Raw genomic sequence first — 18,511 nt, 5'->3', positions numbered from 1 at the left:
CAAAGATATATTAACTACCTCCATGAGAATGACATCATAAATTAGAGAAAATCTGATGTAGGATAAGGTCAGCTGCTCAAGTTTGCTAGCGGTAGACATTGATGGAACAGGAAGTCGGCTAGCTGAATTGCAGAGAGCCGGTACTTGACAGCTTTCAGCAATGTTGGCTGAGGTGAAGGGAAGAGACTTAGACTTACGGAGAAAATTGAAGTAGAATGGAAAAGCTCCTGGGAATGAACAGTTCAGGCGGATTTTCTGAAAGGTTGTCCACTCTCCCGCAGAAAGCCAGCCACTGCCTCCTTCATCACTCTTACAAACCTTGCCCACACGGGAGTACACAGCCTAAAGGGTTAGAATGACATGAATTACAAGTGGATCATTTAAAACCCAAGATTTTCTTGACAGCCAATATTTTCTTTCATATAGTGCTTCTGTTTTGCGCAATTTAAATAGAATTAGCAACTGAACAATCATTGCACAAATACACAATGCGCAAAAAAAAAAAGACAAATTTCCTGGTTGTTATCACATCACCTATTTGTGCACAATCCCAAAGATCATTACCTTCATTGTTTTTGTCAAAGTTGTAATAAAAAAGATATGTCATCTCTGTTAGACTAATTGTAGTCATGTAATGAATAATCCACATTTGCTGTCTTTGAAATATATGTACTATCACATTAAAAAAAAAATTTTGCCTGCGAGTTTCTTGGTTATATACTCAACTCACACCAACTTTAACAAGAATATGATTCATACACTGAGCACCTTCTGTCTCTTCACTCAGTGCTGGAATGAGAGTTAGACCATAGCATGGCTACTGATGCAGCCTTGGTATAACACTCTGTCCACGGCTGTTTGTTGTTTATTACACCTAAAAGGATCCTTGTTTATAGAAATCTGAATCTGCACATACCACGAGCACCCAGAATTCCCTACTAATAAATTGAGTTACTGTTGTGTGGATGTCAAAGTACTTTAGTGTATCATATCCACTATCTGTCATCCTGCTCTGCATTATGTTTCAAAATATTTCCTCATATGCCTGGAATATCAATTACCCAATTTTGGGAAGAAATTTAATTTATGATAATAACCTTTCTGATATTCCCCTTTAGTCTGGATTTCAAAAAATGCATCATATCAGTTTTGTGGTATAGGTTGGTCTTTGTGTTACACTCTTGCTTGGACTCGTGTGTGAAATACCCCTTCCCATATGTGATAACATAAGCTTTAGAAAACCAACATGACAATGGCAGCCTCAGTCTTACAGCAAATATCACATGTGTTCATGAGATGCTTAAATGAGTGGACTGCTTGAAGTCAGAATATGACTACAATACAATCACTTTACTAAAGACCTGGATAAAAGCACTTCTGTGAAGGCACAAATGTAGAATTGATATTAATTGTTATAGCAACAATCATGTGCCATTCCTTGTATGATATTCAATGGCATGTTACATAATAGTTTGAATCTTACATCTCCAGAAGTGTACTCCACAGCTAACTCTCTGAAGAAAAACATAACCCAGTCTCCGACATCAAAGGAGTTAATAAAGGCAGGTACTGTGGACAAAGAAGGGGAGAGTTCACATGGGGGTCATAATCTACTGTCTGGTTTAATCTTTTAATCTGGTTTAATCTTTTAATCTCAATGTTACAAATCCAATCATAAGAATTAGGTTTGGTCACTGGACCAGTTACTGGACCAGTGCAACACAATGAACAACTTATAATCTTATATTGCTAAACAGATATCAATTTGCACCACAGAAACACAATAAAGCACAAAATCACATTTAAATGACATAAACTCATTTTGATTTATCCACCCAGTTGGTCGGGAAAGTTCTTATCTTATATTAAAATAACAAATACACAAACAAAAACCTGCACAACTTGTACATAAATACCACATATATGCATGACATTTTCAATAATTTTAATGAGATGTTTCTCATTAATGGAAGAATGTGAATGTGAGAGTGACGGAGAAATTCTCTCCTTCGCTTGAAGCTAGCAGAGTAGACTTGGCATACAGTCTTTTATCACTTCCCACTCTATTTTCCCGCTTGACAGAGCCAAAGTAGGAAGTCTGTGTATATTCTGAGCATGTCTGACAAACCGAATGAACAGGATGTTTGGTTTTGTCACCTTCACACTCCATTAGCTGTGCACAGAAATTGGCAGCAATTTGCTGCGTTATTACCCATAACACCCTGGAAAAGAGTAGAAGTAAAATGTGAGAAACAAAGAGCGGTTCCATTTCTTGTCAGTGTACAGCAAATGGGCATTATGTGTACAACAATCCTATCACATAGCAATGTACAATGTAATAATGACTAACTGCACAAATATTGTATGTCTAGGAGATGTTTTGATTACTTTTTAGCCATTTGGAGTCCATAGCTTTAGATGTCAGAACTGTACTGGGTCCTTGACTTCTAAATATGACAGAATCTCGAACAGTATAATCCCGGGCTGCTCCTGTATACAGATTACCATCTGGCAAGTAAAAAGAGATGAGTTGCATGTCAGTTGTTTTGTAGGCATATCTTTACAAAAGAAGATTTAAATCTAAAACCATGGTTAACTGATTTACTGTGCAAAAAAAAATAATAATAATAATGAATAGTTTAATGAATGCAAATAGAATATCAATACATGTCCAGTTTACACATACATACACACATTGACTGGAAGGCACTGCTATGATATATGATACATTGTATGAATATAGTAGTAGCATGCAATAAGCTTGTCTACATTCCATACTCCAAATGTGTGTTGCATTACATTCATTCCTGTTGACTAAGTTTATTTCACAAACAGGACAAAGAACTACTCCCTAACATATACGACAAAATGCCCCAAAATGTAGTTTACATAAAATTTTTTCATTATTTCCATGCATCCAAATAGTCTGCTTATATTGTGAGAAATATGCAAAGCTTTTAACAAATTTTACATTATAACTAGCACGAGCTTATCAGTTTACAATGCACATTATGCAAAGTGTTGTATGTGTACCTAACTTTCTTATACTTTCTTCCCTTCGTAACAGTTCACCATTATAAGAATCTGATGGACAAACTCAAGGCAAAGGTGATGAACTTTGAAGCTTTGTTTACCTGCAAAGAGAGCTGTGCCTTCTTGCTTTGGGTTAAATGGTGAAATGAAGGTTCCATATGACTCCACATAGTGAGTGAGGCTGGCATTCTAAATGTAGGAGCAAACATGTAAGTTGAATTAATACACATTCATCAATTTTCTTTGAACAGACTACTTCACTGAACCATGGCAACCATTAAAGGAGGAAATTAATGACCAGTTCTGTTTCTTTCGGTCTATGGCATGGAACCTACGTACATGATAGAAAGTGCCTGGATCTGATGGTTGACATAGAGACTCTATGACACTTTGGCATCATTCAGTTTCCTCAATCAGTCACATCCAATCAATCAACAGGGTAAATCTGATGACGTCACCACCAAAGAGGAAAATCCCAAACTCATGTCGCCATGGAAACCTACTAGTGCTAAGTTCATTTTCCTCACCATTGCATTTCTTGGCATAGACTGCAAGTTGGCAAACTAGAAGACAGGAAGATCGTTAGTCTAGAACCTTTCCCCAAGGAAAGAGGATTCCAAGCCTTGCTTTACATGCCTACACAGACAGTAGCTTATACACATGGTCTGTGCTGTTTAAAGGACCATTAGTTATCCTATAACCCAAAATAAATGAAGTAGGATCCAGAAGGAGTTATGTGTATCACGTCAGACTTTTCAAAACCTTTCTATTTGCATTAAGAATCCTTCCACAATTAGTCATGAATTGAAAGATGTGTAGCAGAGGGCATGTTTTTGCCATTATAGTTTGACACAGATCAATAGGGAGATAAAAGAAAATTCCAGCTGTCTACACATCTTTCCTGACCAGCTTGTAATTCTGACGCTGACAGAACATCTATAGGATCAGCCAAAATCAGTTCACTCCTTATTGCAGACATGGAGGAAGCAATGAAAATATCATCATTGTTCCAAACTAAGATCATTCATTGAAAGCTATTTAACTTCAGAGCCGTGGAATCAAGCAACGGTTCTTTGACTTGAGATGCCTAGATACTGATTCAGTGGAGTGTAGTGATCAATTCTCTGACATGATCTATGGGCTCCCTTCAGCAAATAAATTATCTTCTTTTTTTACATTCCTAAATTTTTATTACCATTTTGTATTTACTACAGAGGCATCAGGGTTAAAAATGTTCTGCTGAATACGGCATGCATAAATCATTTCTAATCAGGGGTATCGTATGTTGCATTTAATGTAATTCTGAGTATGACAGTCTAGATTTCTGCCATCAGGGTGAAGAATTTCCCTTAAATGTTTCATGATTGGGGAGGCTACATCCTAAATTCCTCCACCAAGTCAGGCTTATCTTGCTGTCACGTGCAACTGAGGAGACATGTCTTCAGAGTGCGTGGAGTAATCTCCAGCCAAGACCCAGTTCAGCTGATAGTTACTCCCTGCCTGCCTGATTCATATCTGTGACTAAAAGGGGCAATAACATGCACCCCACTCACTCATATTACCTGGCCATAGAACGCGCTAGATAACGAATAGGGCTCATATTATCAGTAGTGCTACATTACTGTCACATATTCTGAAATAACTTTAAGTTACAAAAAAAAAACACAAACAAACAAACAAACAAACACAGAACTAAAGCATGAGAAATAGATAATTTTTGGACACCATGCCCAGGAATAATATCCTTTTATACAACATTATCATCTCAATTACTTTGTTTACAAGAAAAAATACATTGCTACTACAATACAAAAATATGAAAAACTATGATGTAAATGTAATGGTGAAATTCATGTATTCTAATAAATACAAATTTCTAACTTCAAGTGGACAAAATCTACTCCACCCTAAACTCATTAACAAAATAGTTGCATGCAGTATTTCACTTATGAACCATGTTTAACAAGCTTGCAATACCTTCACAGTATTATTCTCAGCCTAAATGCAGTAACGTCAACACGTTTTCCTTTCTTCACCTTTGTTGTTTTTTTTTTAAGGTAAAAGAGGTACTGATTTCATCAACTTGAGCATTGATACAAAACAGCATTGTGACACAACACACAGCTATTTTTTTTTACTCATCCATTTATCCATGGACAATGTTTTACATGCAGAGGAAGGAAGAAAATATTGTAACAATATCTATGAAAAGTCAAAGCTGATTAGAAATAAAAGACAGGACTGAATGTATTGAAATCAACAGTTAGAGTCTGTGCTGGATTTCTCCAGTTCGTCTAGAGAAGACAGACCTACTCTCTCTGACACTCCTCATTAGGAAAGAAGTGAAACCTTGTTTCCATTAGGCATGATGTAGCAGAGATCCATCCATGACTCAACATTTGACATGGGATAATATGTCCTCCTTCTCCCCCTACCTCTCTTTCTCTCTGCAGCCCGTTTTGTGGGGGCAGGCTGTCTGCTGTGAGCAGGAAGAGAGTGGTGAAAAGGCATTCCTGGCCAAGCTTGGGATCAAACCCCATCAGGAGTTTGATCGCAGCAGTAAGCTGCACATATATTGCAGGCAGCATGCAGGCTAGCCATAAATACTAGCTCATATCATGTCACTATCACATGCCACACATATGCAGACAAAATGGACAATTTATGAGCAAGAAAGCTATTTCCAGCAATGGATTGCAGGGATATAATATTTGCCTATTTCTAACATTCTACCAACTGCCACTGCTTTCAATATTTGGCAGTGACATTGTGACTTCACTGAACCATGTGATCACTTACTGAGAAGTATCTGCATCTTGGGTCTTGTGCATTGGTGCCACATACAAAGAGCTTGTTGGAATCAGCAGCGTTTGGTTGTAAGACTTGAATGAAATTCTGACACTCCCACTCTTCAATTCCTTTCATCAGGCAGTTCTGAATAGTGGTGTCATCTGAGTACCATGTGTAGTTTTGAATTCCCTATAGGACAGAAATCATGATGGGAGACTGTTTGCAAAATATCTGTCTCATCCACACATAGACCTGTTCAATGCTTATATAAACACCAGTTTTTCATACTTGGAACACAGGTAAAATTCTTGACATATGATACAACACATATTGTGCTTTTATGAAATTTGGGCAAGATTAACTCAGTTTTTATTAAATATGACATCATGTCCAGCCACTAGATTTACATTTGCAACTTGCAGAATGGTGGTTTCTATGTGAAACAACAAATTGACAGCATGTTGATAGTAATACTTCACAATTCATGATTTCTTTGATATTTATCAAATATTTCTCAAATCATCACTGTTGTGTTGATACAATTTTACTCTCACTTATCATATTAACTATTAACTGGTCTGGAATTCCTGTTTAAGTCTTCAAAAGAGTCCCATCATGTGGCTTACCTGCTGTGCTCCTATTGGTTGATTAAGGTCCATGATATAGAATAAATTCTGGGCACCAACCATGAGCAACCTCTGGTCCCTACTAAGAGTCATTGATCCAAGGTGACTGCCGGAAAATGATCGAAGATCTGAAAGTAAACGGGAAAAATTACTCCTTGATATCTTGGTCACTTTCATTCATGGTTTAACATCATCAGCTATTATTTTTTTTTGTCAGTTATACAAAACTGACACCAGGAATATACTGCTTGCAAAATGATGGAAACATTTTAGTGACAGACTATGATTAGTAATTTGAGGAATGAATGCACTCAACCACAGCACAACAGAATACATTGCAGTACATTCAAAAATGATTGTGCGTGGTATGTGTCTCAATGTAAAAGTTACAGTCAGCTATACATAACAACCCATGTGCTTATCTACATCTATGTAGCTTACATTCACCATTTTCTTTTATCCCCTTCCTGTTCTTTCTTCCGTAGTCTTTTCTTTTTAATGTGTAGGCCCTATCTAATGTCATTTTGTACACTGTATAGCCTTTATTTTGCTGGTCTTTTATTTAAAAAAAAATGAAAATATGTTAATTTTGTGTAATTGCTCACAATGGGTTTGATATTCCCTATTGTTAGTGATATATATTGAATTGAACTGAGTTGAAATGTATGGATATTAAATTCCACAAGACATAAAACTCTGCCCCACTTTCAGACAGAAGTTTTCAAGAAGTTAGCAATGATACTATTACATTCCATCAAGGAATATGCTAAAATCTATGATCTTTAGAACATAATGCGTAAAAAGGGGCAGTCTGTAGGAAGACTATGCTCAATGTTTTGGTGGTCTGTTCATGAATACTCAATGTTTGCATTGCCTTTTCAATACACTGCACTCAGTTGGCTTCATTCATCAAATATTCATGATACCCTCCCCTCTCCTGCTCCATTCACTCAACCTGAGTCTACTGCGGAAAGGCAACTATGTCATTTGTATTCACAGGGTGCTAAATTGAGAGAAAACGCATAAGCCATTCAAGAATAATTACTCTTTCCACAAAATGTTCATTGACAAAGCAATAACTGTATGAAATAAATATGATATGCGTGCTGTGGACTGCAAATAAATATGCCCTTCTGGAAGGAGATTATGATAATGGTGCTTACGAGAGGAGGTAGTGGAGTGTATACTGATTGCTAATGAATGCAACCAAATGTGAAAGCTTCATCCTGCCATAAACCTGCTTCTACTACGTGTGTTCAGCCTCATTTTCCTATCTCTCCTAGCGTACAAATGTACACATATTGGCTGTATGGGTGAGTCATCCTTGCCATCTACGATACCATTAATCAATCTCCTTCCCTCTCCATCCAGCCTCCTCCCACTGCTTGGCAGTGAAAGTCTAGCAATCCACACCCTGCTGTATACAACACACAGTATTAACTCTTCCCTCTCTCCATGAAGACTGGTAGTCTCACACCTCTCAGCTCATCTTCAACATGAATTGTGGATAATGACTTCTCAGGCCTGCTCTATGGCTGTACTTTCATTCAGTGACCAGAGTCCTTTTAGACCTTTATAGATTTCTTGCCAAAACAGATCAATTGTTGGATGCATGTGTGATGGAGAAAGCTCTGTAACAATCAATACAGACTGGAGTTTTGCATCCGCTGGACACTCACTCTGCTCATTCCGGATGAATAATGCATCGTATTTCCGGTATATTGACACTCAAATAAAACATCAGAAAATATGGTAGATTGAGAAATCACAATCAGTGTGTGATATGAGGCAGAAGCATGGTATCTTACATTTTCCCCTGCATGCATATAGCAGACAGTGTATTAATAGAGACAAAACATAGTTAATAGTGTGTCTGTGCTTCTCGAAGGCACAGTGACAACCTAGGCCTACATGTACTGGATAGTTCAACCATCATCTACCAAATTTAGAGAGTAATCATTTATACTAAAATAAAGCTCTTGGTACTAAATTGACTACACATATATCTAGCAATACCTATTGAATTAGTACCTACATGTTTCTCAACAAAAACAAGAACTAGTAAGCATGAGGAGATAAAAACAAGATGCAGGAATGTGATTTATATGCTATAGACACCTCTGGACATACACCTCAGTTACTAGTATGTACTGCATATTTTGTATTGAGAACTCCATTTTAGGTCCAGGAAGAATGAAGGAAAAAGCTCTAAAGCTCAGAGAAATGAAGGGGAGCTTATGAAAGACATTTGATGGTGAAAACAGATAACAGGAGTGAATCACGCAGGCCATATCTCTTTCCCAGACATATTCTACTAACTATGTTAAAAATCAATTTCCCATTTTTTCCCCTGTCCATTTAGGCCTACTGTCTGTACAAGAAAATAACAACAGTCCAGGCATTGCACACTACGTGCTTTCTAGATCCAGATGAGAAAATGTCAGTCTTCTCAATCAATATTAAACATTGATTTCTGCCTTCCTCAGGCAAATCTGATATCAATAAATTGAGGGGATAAAAAAAAAAAAACCAACAACTGACAACTTCAGCTAAAGCACACAGCCCAAAACCTATCCACACATTCAATGCACGCAAAATCATCACCCCAAAATCCATTGCAATTCCCTTGGGAATTCATGCACTGTAAAACTGTGGTAATAAAATTTAAAGTGAATGCAATGTACATGTATGATGGGCCCCATCCAAATAAAGCTATGGAGATAGTCTCCTTCACTATGATTCTCCCTAATATGTATAATTACAGTATGCAATGAAATGGTGCTATTTTCCTAAGATGCAAATGCTATCCTGAACAGTATTGTCTCATGATATTGACAATTCCTACATTGATTTACTGTAAAACGAGGAATTTTCGCGTGCACTTTAATTTCGCGAATTTCGCGAGCGCCAAGATTCGCGAAATTAAAATGCACGCGAAAGTCCTTGTTTACACTATATGCATTGAACGCCAGTGGCACTTCGCGAAAATTTCATGCCACGAAAAAGGCTGTTGGTTCCAATTCGCGAAAAATTCATGCCGCGAATATATCATGTTTTACAGTATTTCTTTTTCTTTATAGTAGACAACCTGATGGAAATCTCAAGTCTCATATAAATTGAACATCCAAATATTCTTTATCTATTCTGCACTTAAACCTTCTCTTAAAACCTTGCCATCAAATTTGGTATAATTTGTGATGCAAACAATCTGACTGTGTTGATGTTTCCTTCAAAGCAGGCCCTTGGAACCTTGAAGTCTGTCATAATGGAGAACTAAGGGGGTAAATCTTACCCCCTCCACCTGTTCCTTGAGGGGGCTAAACCATAAACTGAGAAACAGTTTGATAGAGTCAATGTGATTCTGGTTCTCCCCGTATGTTTGCATCAGCCTTTCCCTCAAGAAGTTCATGTTGGGAGGCTCATTTTATTAGTAAACATCCAGATTATAAAAATAATAATGTTTGGTCCTACTTTTTCAATCTTATGCTATAAAAACATGGAGTTGGTGCATTGAAAAACTGTTCAATTTAGGGGCACTAGAGCACATAATCCTGTGCAATCCCCTTGTTCTTGACAGCGCAGCAACTTGACATGAAGACATGGTGTATGCTTTCTTAGGATGCTGAGAACAATCTACCAGCAATCACAAAATCAATTAATTCCCATCAGAGTCAAAGTTTGCCAGTCATACTTTCTTAGCAAGTTCTGTACAGGAAGGAGGAAGTGTACAAGGAAAAACAAATCAAAGATCTACAAATTGTATCATATTCCCCCACCACGCAATCTGGTCCAAGGAATATGATGGTTTCAAACTCTTCCCTGGCCTCAAGAGTTCTGAGAAATTTCATGTCACATGGAATCAGAGTGCTAGAAATAGCAAATCATTGAGCAGCTGTCCATGAGCACTGACAATGGATTTGACTAGAATAATATCTTTGAGAATACTGCATCACAAGGGCTGATCCCCAGCAAAATCAGAGAGAGACAGAGAATACTGGGTAATAGTAGTCTGTTTATTGCCATATATTTAGCAAATCTGAACTCTCTGACAATTTCATGAGCGGTTAGATTCGCCATCTTGCGTACAGTACTGAACAGGGAAGTGTAGGCCTATACGTGCAGGTCACATTCAAATTGGGATCATATTATGTCACAGTCATATTGAGTCAATGTCTTTTTTAGTGTTTTTCAATTTGCGAATAGCACCTGACTCGCGAAATTTGCAAAAATAAAAACCTCCCAAAATATTTGGCGTATAGGCCTACAGTATCATGTTATCAAGAAGATTACAGTCATACTATTGTTGTGATGATGTACATAAAACGTCTACAGGCATATAGAATCTCTTTTTCTATAAGAAATTTAACAAATTCACAGAACATAAGGCTGCTCTGAGAAATATACATTTTTAGAATATTGACAATAACATCTGATGTTTTTAAAGACATTGTATATTGATACTTCTGTGCCAAGCTTGATCTTGAGAGTAATGAAGTGGTTGTGAGTTAAAATGTGATGATAAGATAACACAATGGAATGCTCAATACTAACATTTATCTTAAAAAGTCTGCCATGACACATATGGAAAAAAAGTTAATTGTACTGTAGCAATACACAAACACAAGTAATGGATCAATAATTAACATTGGTGATTAAGCATTGTAGAGGAACTATGAATATATATCTCTGCAGGAAACATCTAAAGTAAACTCTCAACTTGTTATGAAGTATTACTATTTTTGAATCTTTGGTGTATCTCTGGCAAATGTGTGATGAGCAAAGACAGAATTCAGACAAACCTGAATATGGTTCTATAAAATTGAGTAAGTATCTCTTCATCAGTAAAGAAAGCTTGGTTACTTTAAACTCAACGCTCCTCCATATGGATTCATTAGCTTTGATTCTGAATGATCATTTGTTGATATGTCACAGTAAATGAAGGGTCAGACAAGGGAGAGATAGCCAATGTGCTAGGCTATGTCTGAAGCCTAGATGGAATAGACACTGTGAGACACATAAACCTTGTTGACTGACATATATCTGCACTCACAAAGTACAAGACCAATCTTGTTGCTTAAAATGCAAAGTTCATCTGCATGGTGAGAAGGGCAGCTTTACACTTTCACATATGTAGCGAAGAATGATCCGTCCATTCAAACAACTTAGGTTTCAAACTTCATTGGTGCAGAGTTTCCCAAATAAAACCTGTTCTTATGTCAACAAACTAAACTACAGAACCTGTAGTGACAAAAGAAATCTGGTACAATGATCCTTGCAGAGCAGAGAAGGGAAAAACTTTTGTTCCTGGTGTTTCTTATTGTTTGGTTTTTTCCCCCATTAGTGTTTAGGCTTGCCTACAGGCTAGTCATCTATCATTGTGTTTTTTTCTGTCTTTACACAAATTTTCAATCTCGGAGGGGTAGCGGAGCCCAAGAATAGGGGCGTAAACAGAGAGAAGCAATGACAATAGAGGGTTTACTCTGCCCTCTGTACCTCCTCGCTGTGTTTCTGTCTGAGTGCCTCTCAATACTAGAACTAACACACTATTCTATGGAAGTGAGGAGGCTACCAAAGGGGGTAACCAATTCACACAGTCTCAACAGAAGCTAACGAGTGGTTTCTGCTTATTCATTCTTGCCTTGCCTTGAAGCCAAAAAGTGGAGCATTTGCATGAAAAATCATGCAAACCAAATAAAATGGGTTTTAACTTGATTATGCCAGAATACAATGTGGCATATTTATGAACATGTTTGACTAAAGCAAAGGCCCTGGGAGGGAGATACAATCTCAAAACCTGTCCTTACTTGGGGATAAATACAATCAGTGTCGGGAGTGGGAATTGCAGTCACAAACAATACAGCACCTTGCTGCTCCACTCCAAGCCTGATGTTTACAGCAATAGTTTGCTTGATTGATCACCATATGTCAAGCCAATAACTTGATTTGAGAAATTTATAACCAAATAAATATGAGAAAACAGCAAAAGGTCCTGGCAACCTAAAGACCTTCAGCACCTGACTAAAGAGAGATGGTCTGATAAATAGTCCTTTATTTCCACAAAAGACCATTTTTGTCCACAAATTTGTGGACTATCAGCCATCATCCCCCTCCCCCCAACCCCCCCCCCCCCCAAAAAAAAAAAAAAACTCTTATCATGTCAGTCTAGCTGTGCGGTTACATTGTAAAAAGAACCAGCCAAGAAGTCTGCACACACCAACCTCATTATGACACAAGTGGCTCCATCTATGATTACCTTAGACAAAAGTACTTGAGAGGATTACACTAGCCACCATGAAAAGTATCAATTAAGCCTTGTAGATTACACCACACCTCTGACTAGACAGGTATTAATCCCTGTGTTTTCAAAATGTCTTTCACTGTATCACCCTTGTGACTGGTGAGTACGTGGGGAACAAACATCATATCCTTAGAGAAAACATGGACAGTGAACCTATGGAGGATGGAGACAGACAAGATTTACTAGGGCATCGTTCCATGACTGGTCAGACTCCTACTGTAGGCCACAATAAAACCAAGGGACAAGCAGTGACATTGCATGGCTTCTTCTGACTACAGATTAGCCTCCAGAGCAGACAGTTTTCTGCATTGAACTCATAGTAACAATTGGTAGAAGTCTACCCCTAGTACAAGATGCAAAATGCTTTGCTATTAATCTTGAAACTCTTTATCAGCTTAAGCTTGTAAGACATGAGTATTAACATGTTATGCTGTCTGTGTGTGGATTATGGTTTACCAGATATTTTGACTGGAACTTTACTTATTCTTCACAATAAATCCTATTCGCTAAGTAATTCTCCCACAATTCAGAAAACCAAGTGCGTAAAAAAGTGAGTCAAGCAACATTTAGGCCTACCATGCATCATGATGTTAAATTTACTTTACTGACACATGAGCTCTTTGTGGGGAAACACCTCATACCAAAGAGCATCAGTCATTTGTTGCTGTTTCTGTTTTAGCTTTGATGATGGCACATATTGAAATGCCACAACACAGCAGCCTATGTGCACTCTGGAGTGACTGCTATACAAACTTGTACATGTAGGTCTTTTGATAGTGACATTGCTTGCTTCCGGATGTCTTGTGAGTTTGCAGTCATTGAGAATGTCATCTGTTTTAACTGAGATTACAATTGAGATATAGTGAGATTTTATAACATTCATATCAACACTCTCATCACCACTCATCTCAAAATGTAGGCTATTACATGAATACAAGCAGGTTGATGTAGTTATCACTAGCTTAAAAAATGTCACAGGACAGATAGTACAGTCATGTGACCTACATGTCAAATTAGGTGATTTTCTGACTTGAAAATTCAGTTATTTCTCTGAAGAGTTTCTTTACTTTCAGATCCATATGCACTGAGCTGTTCGCAAAACTACAAAATTATATGACTGATTGCAAGTAAGGATGGGTATAAAGTGGGTGATATATTCGAGTAATATGATGCCACATTGGGATGCAGATCATGTCACACCATGGTCACACACAGTGAGATGCATGGAAAAAAAAAAAACAGACAGACAGACAAGAATTGATCTAAAAAATAAAAAAAAAATGCAGGCAAAGTCAAGACATCACAAAGCTCCATGGAGGAAACAAAATGATACTTTTGAGCGTAGAAATCTATATCATTTACTTGAGCTTCAAAGATTAGGCCATTAGATGTTTTTCACTTCCTCCTTCACATCTCCTGACAAACACAAATTTCACGAACAAGAATGGAAATAGCTCTCCAAAAAATGAGATGCCACATACAGAATGACATGAAAAATGAAATCTGCATTTGTCCCAGTAGTCCCATTGATATAATAGATATGACGAGACCAGTTCATTGTGGCATTCATCATGCCCCTCAGCCATACTGCGGTATTTGATTGGTGAGTGTGGGAGACATTGATTGTTTTTGTAGAAGGGAAGCAAATACAGTCTGAGTTCTTGAGTCCTACTCATTTCTGCAGGCAGTGAACATGATAAGATTTATGACCCAAAGCCTTGTCCTAGACTCACTGACTATAGGAGGACAAACTAGACCAGACAGACTTGAGCCCAGGAGGCTTCAGCCTGTGCCAGGTTCATGGCTACACACAAACTTGATTACAAATGCAGTTTCCTAAAATGGAATGATTATAGGGCTTAAACTGTTTATCACAAAAAATTAATAAAGCTAAGTATAGGAATAATTTCATTACAAAATGAATACTTGTGGTCTATCCCTGCCTTGTTCATGTAAAATTTTCTATTAGATTTGCACTCCATGCCAGCACAATAATGATGAAAGCATGCCTTTGTTCTAAGACTACCAATAAACATTTGTGACCTGGTGCAACAAAAGGATCCGAAAGTATCTTAACGTCGCAGAGAGGTTGATTTTCTAAAAGTGACATGACATCATTCCCTCACTCTTCTGCTTTAATTATGATATGACTCATAAAAGTACTTGGTTGCAGAAATATCAATGATTTTATGAGATTATGTTGAATGGTCTAAGGAATCAGCATTTCAAGAAAACTGATTTTTAAGTTTTCCTAATCATGATCAAGGTGAGGTAAGACAGTTTCCACCTCTTGACAACAGAAGGTACGCTCCTAGCAACCTCTGCAATGTTCATTCAAGCTTAGTGGCAGGGGTCTACGCATGACCAATCAGTAAGCAGGATGCCACGCACTGACCAATAAGATCATTCCCTCATTACCAGAGGTGGAGTCTTAACTGCGACGCTAAATCCAAATCTTTGGACACATTTCTGTTCCATCAAAAGTTGGAAAATCATGACCAAGAACAAAGCTAATTTCTTGCCTTGGCTTTGGTCATTTAGCTTCGAAATTTCGGCAGATGATAGAAGAAACATTAGACTACAAAATTATGCCAAAACCAGAAATTCAATGGTTTTGACCGATTTTGATCATCTGACTTCAAACGCGATATTCTTGACTCAGCCTGCAGCAACTTTACGATCCTTTTGTTGTGGCAGGTCACATTTGGTAAAGAGACTGGAATTTCGGATGACCAGATGAATTAAGACTCTGCAACTCAAAATGATGTTACAGGGATACACATTACCTTTGTACTTCTCAGTCTCTCCTTTAATACATTGAAGGGCTTTTCAGCAAAGAGGTGTGGCAAAACATTTATCTCAGTATCTTAATTTTGGATTGACAAACACCAGGTTGTCTGGTGCCTAGGAAGCAAGCCTTGAGGAGAAGCTGGGAAGGCACATCATCCATCATGCTGTCCTCTAATTTAATCAGAGATCATTAGAAATCTGTGATGCTTTTACAAGCAGGTTATCTATGACAAATCGTTGGCGATAATTGAGTGCTCCAAGCCCCTCCCTTGTGACATCGTGTCCTGTAATCAGTTATGGAAGTACACCATATCAGGTAATTACAAGCTTCAAGCTACGCTACTTACAATGCACAGAACAGTAAGCCTGTAGCAAGTATAAATAACTATAATTCTAACAACTACTCCATGGATTGTGCTACATTTAATTTAATCACAGGATTGTTACATGCAGAAACAACTTAGAAACTAAAAAAATATTCATAAAACCAGTACCGTAATAACATGTCAGCCTACAAAATTAATAAAAGTGCACAGTAGGTGTGTTATTGAAATGGATAGTTTTAACACTGCAGAATATATCATATTCACAATCTATTTTACTTAATAATGCCTGTGATATTGTTGCATCAGTTGTGCCTATACATAACAAACATCCACACATCTGTGAGATAAAAATCTTGCAGAAACGCAGACAAACAAATATGAAGACATAAGAATATAAGCACATAAGAATAATGTGGTTGATCATAATAGCTCCAGTCTCTCTGTTCCAAGTCTTTCAACAGGTGCAAGCTTAACCCCAGAGTTTGCTTCCACTTTCAGTTCCAGGAAGTTAAGCATGCCTGCGGCTTCTCTCGCGACCATAGGTTACCAGAACTGTCAAAATAACCTTAAGTCTCTTGAAATCTGTTGTGGTTGCTAGGGACGTACTTGTATTGCTTGCTGGCAGCCCTCTAGAGTTACTCATGGCACACACAATGCAATCTGCCGACCCACACAGTGCCTCAGAGAATTCATGTGAATGAGAGACACTGGCAGTGATTAAGTTTTGCAATGAAAGCTCATTTTGCCACTCACCAATCTCCTCTCCTTTCAAGTAGGCCTACCAGTAACCTGCTTTAAGAAAGCTTATGAGCAATGCTACGTTTAGTATGTCATGCTCTTTACATGCTGGGTAAGGAATAAAAGTGATATGTACACTGTAATGCTCTGCTGAAAATCTTGTCAGTGTCTGTCAGTGGAAGAGATTCTAGTAGAAGACAGAATGTTGGATTACTACACAACTGGAAAAAATAAGACTTGTGGTTCACGCTTTTCCATTGCAGAATTTTGCAGTGCCTAGCCATCAAGACTAGTAGAGAAACTCCTATTGATGGCATGGATTCAACGACTTGTTTGTGACAAACAGGATTTGTAGGAGTTTGCTTTGAATGAAAAATAAAGCAGCCTTACAAAAACTCACTGATGCTATAATGTGGATCCTGCCCACAATAAACAGGCTTAGATTTAGCATAAATTGCGTCACAACTGTGTTGTTGCCTGCATTGGTTATTATCTCAAGCCTGTTCCTTTCTCCCAACTTCCTTTTCCAGTGCTGTTTTTTCAGCTTCAGCTAATCATATATTCTTGTAAAGAGGGTACAGCTAATGTTGTTGTTGTTGTTGTCGGCCTATGTCACCAGTTCAAACATGTAAAATCAAATTTCCATGTGATAGAAGAATATTTTAATGGTAAAACTACCACAGACATAATTCTTAGGAAGTATTCAATCAAAAGTGCATTTGCACCATTGTCATTTCCCATTAAAAATATGAGTAATGTGGTGCTGATTCTGGAAGTGTTTATGTACTATCAAATAGAGGACTACAAGAATGATTCCACAGCCATATCAGAGCAGACTATACATGAGGGTGTTGGCATTACAGCATCATCATTTAACCTCACAGGCTTCCAGAAGGTTGTTTTTTTTTTAATATCTAGAACTCTTTTATTGCCAAGCCAAGTCATCTATCCAAGAAACCCAGCAGAATAGAACAGATGGTCTTATCACTCACATGATTCAGACGATGAACACAGAATGTGTCAGCCCCTCTGGAAAGTCTGATCACTTCTAAGATTTGGTGTCAAATGTGAGCTTTGTCTCAGAAACATACAAGAGAAAAACGTCCCTTTTCTCTTTCCAGAAACCAGTTATGTGACACAGTTTTACCCAAAAAACAGTGGTAACTTGAGTTGAATTGAACTGCCACAGAATGACCTTTGACTGGCACCTTACCAAATATGGTCATGACTGGTAGCTGGCCTGTCAGCAGTGAGCTTGAGAGTTTGTGCACTTTGAGAACCGAAAAAGAGGAACAGAAACCGTAACAAACTTCTTTCACTTTCATTTCTTTCTCCCTCCCTCCAAGTATGACCACCTCCTTGATATATTGTATGAGGGGGAGAATACTTTCTTCCACCCTCTACAACACTGTGTGTGATTGGAATGATGTCACAGACACATTCAATATGTCTTGTACTGCTGCAGGAGTTCAAAGTTCATGACTTGTAAATAGAGTATTTCATCTATAATCTGATTCAATCAGTACATGTTCTGATCATGACTATTAGGCTTTAGAAAGCAGTTTGATATTCTACACTGTCATCTGCTTCAGATTTCTAAAACAAACTCTGATAAAACTGATTAGACTGATTATTACTGACCTCCACTACAATGATGAACATACATCAATACTTCTATTCAAAATTTTTGACTTGTTAGTTGGATTCCACTCTATAGGGTCTATTTGGAAGGGGCACTCTAGTAAAGTCAAATATTCTGGACCTTTCAAATTTGCAAAGAACTTGGTCTTTTGCCTATTTGCATTGATTGATAAGTTTCTTGTGTACTTAAACGTGATGTTCTTGACTTCATCCAAAATAAATGTCATGCTTGGCTGAGAAGGAGGTGTTGAATCATTAAACCACTGAAC

The 18,511-nt window shown here is 37.7% G+C and overlaps 1 protein-coding gene across 1 annotated transcript in view; it reads right to left on the bottom strand.

Moving 5' to 3' along the window:
* LOC139707992 (semaphorin-1A-like) overlaps positions 1-18,511 on the bottom strand; it is a 63,095-nt gene that overhangs the window by 21,581 nt on the left and 23,003 nt on the right. Inside the window, exons 3-8 of the mRNA XM_071619983.1 lie at positions 6,450-6,577; positions 5,833-6,012; positions 3,135-3,222; positions 2,389-2,508; positions 1,484-1,569; positions 198-342 (exon numbers count right to left, since the gene is read on the bottom strand). Coding sequence (XP_071476084.1) covers positions 198-342; positions 1,484-1,569; positions 2,389-2,508; positions 3,135-3,222; positions 5,833-6,012; positions 6,450-6,577 — 747 coding nt within the window. The remainder of the gene's footprint in view (positions 1-197; positions 343-1,483; positions 1,570-2,388; positions 2,509-3,134; positions 3,223-5,832; positions 6,013-6,449; positions 6,578-18,511) is intronic.

The sequence above is a fragment of the Diadema antillarum genome, unplaced genomic scaffold (assembly GCF_040938485.1).
Source record: "Diadema antillarum isolate AM-2024a unplaced genomic scaffold, OU_Dant_1.0 seq00001292_RagTag, whole genome shotgun sequence".
In the NCBI taxonomy this organism is placed as follows: Eukaryota; Metazoa; Echinodermata; class Echinoidea; order Diadematoida; family Diadematidae; genus Diadema; species Diadema antillarum.
Note: the sequence above shows the minus strand (reverse complement) of the source record. Positions and strands in the feature narration are given on the sequence as shown.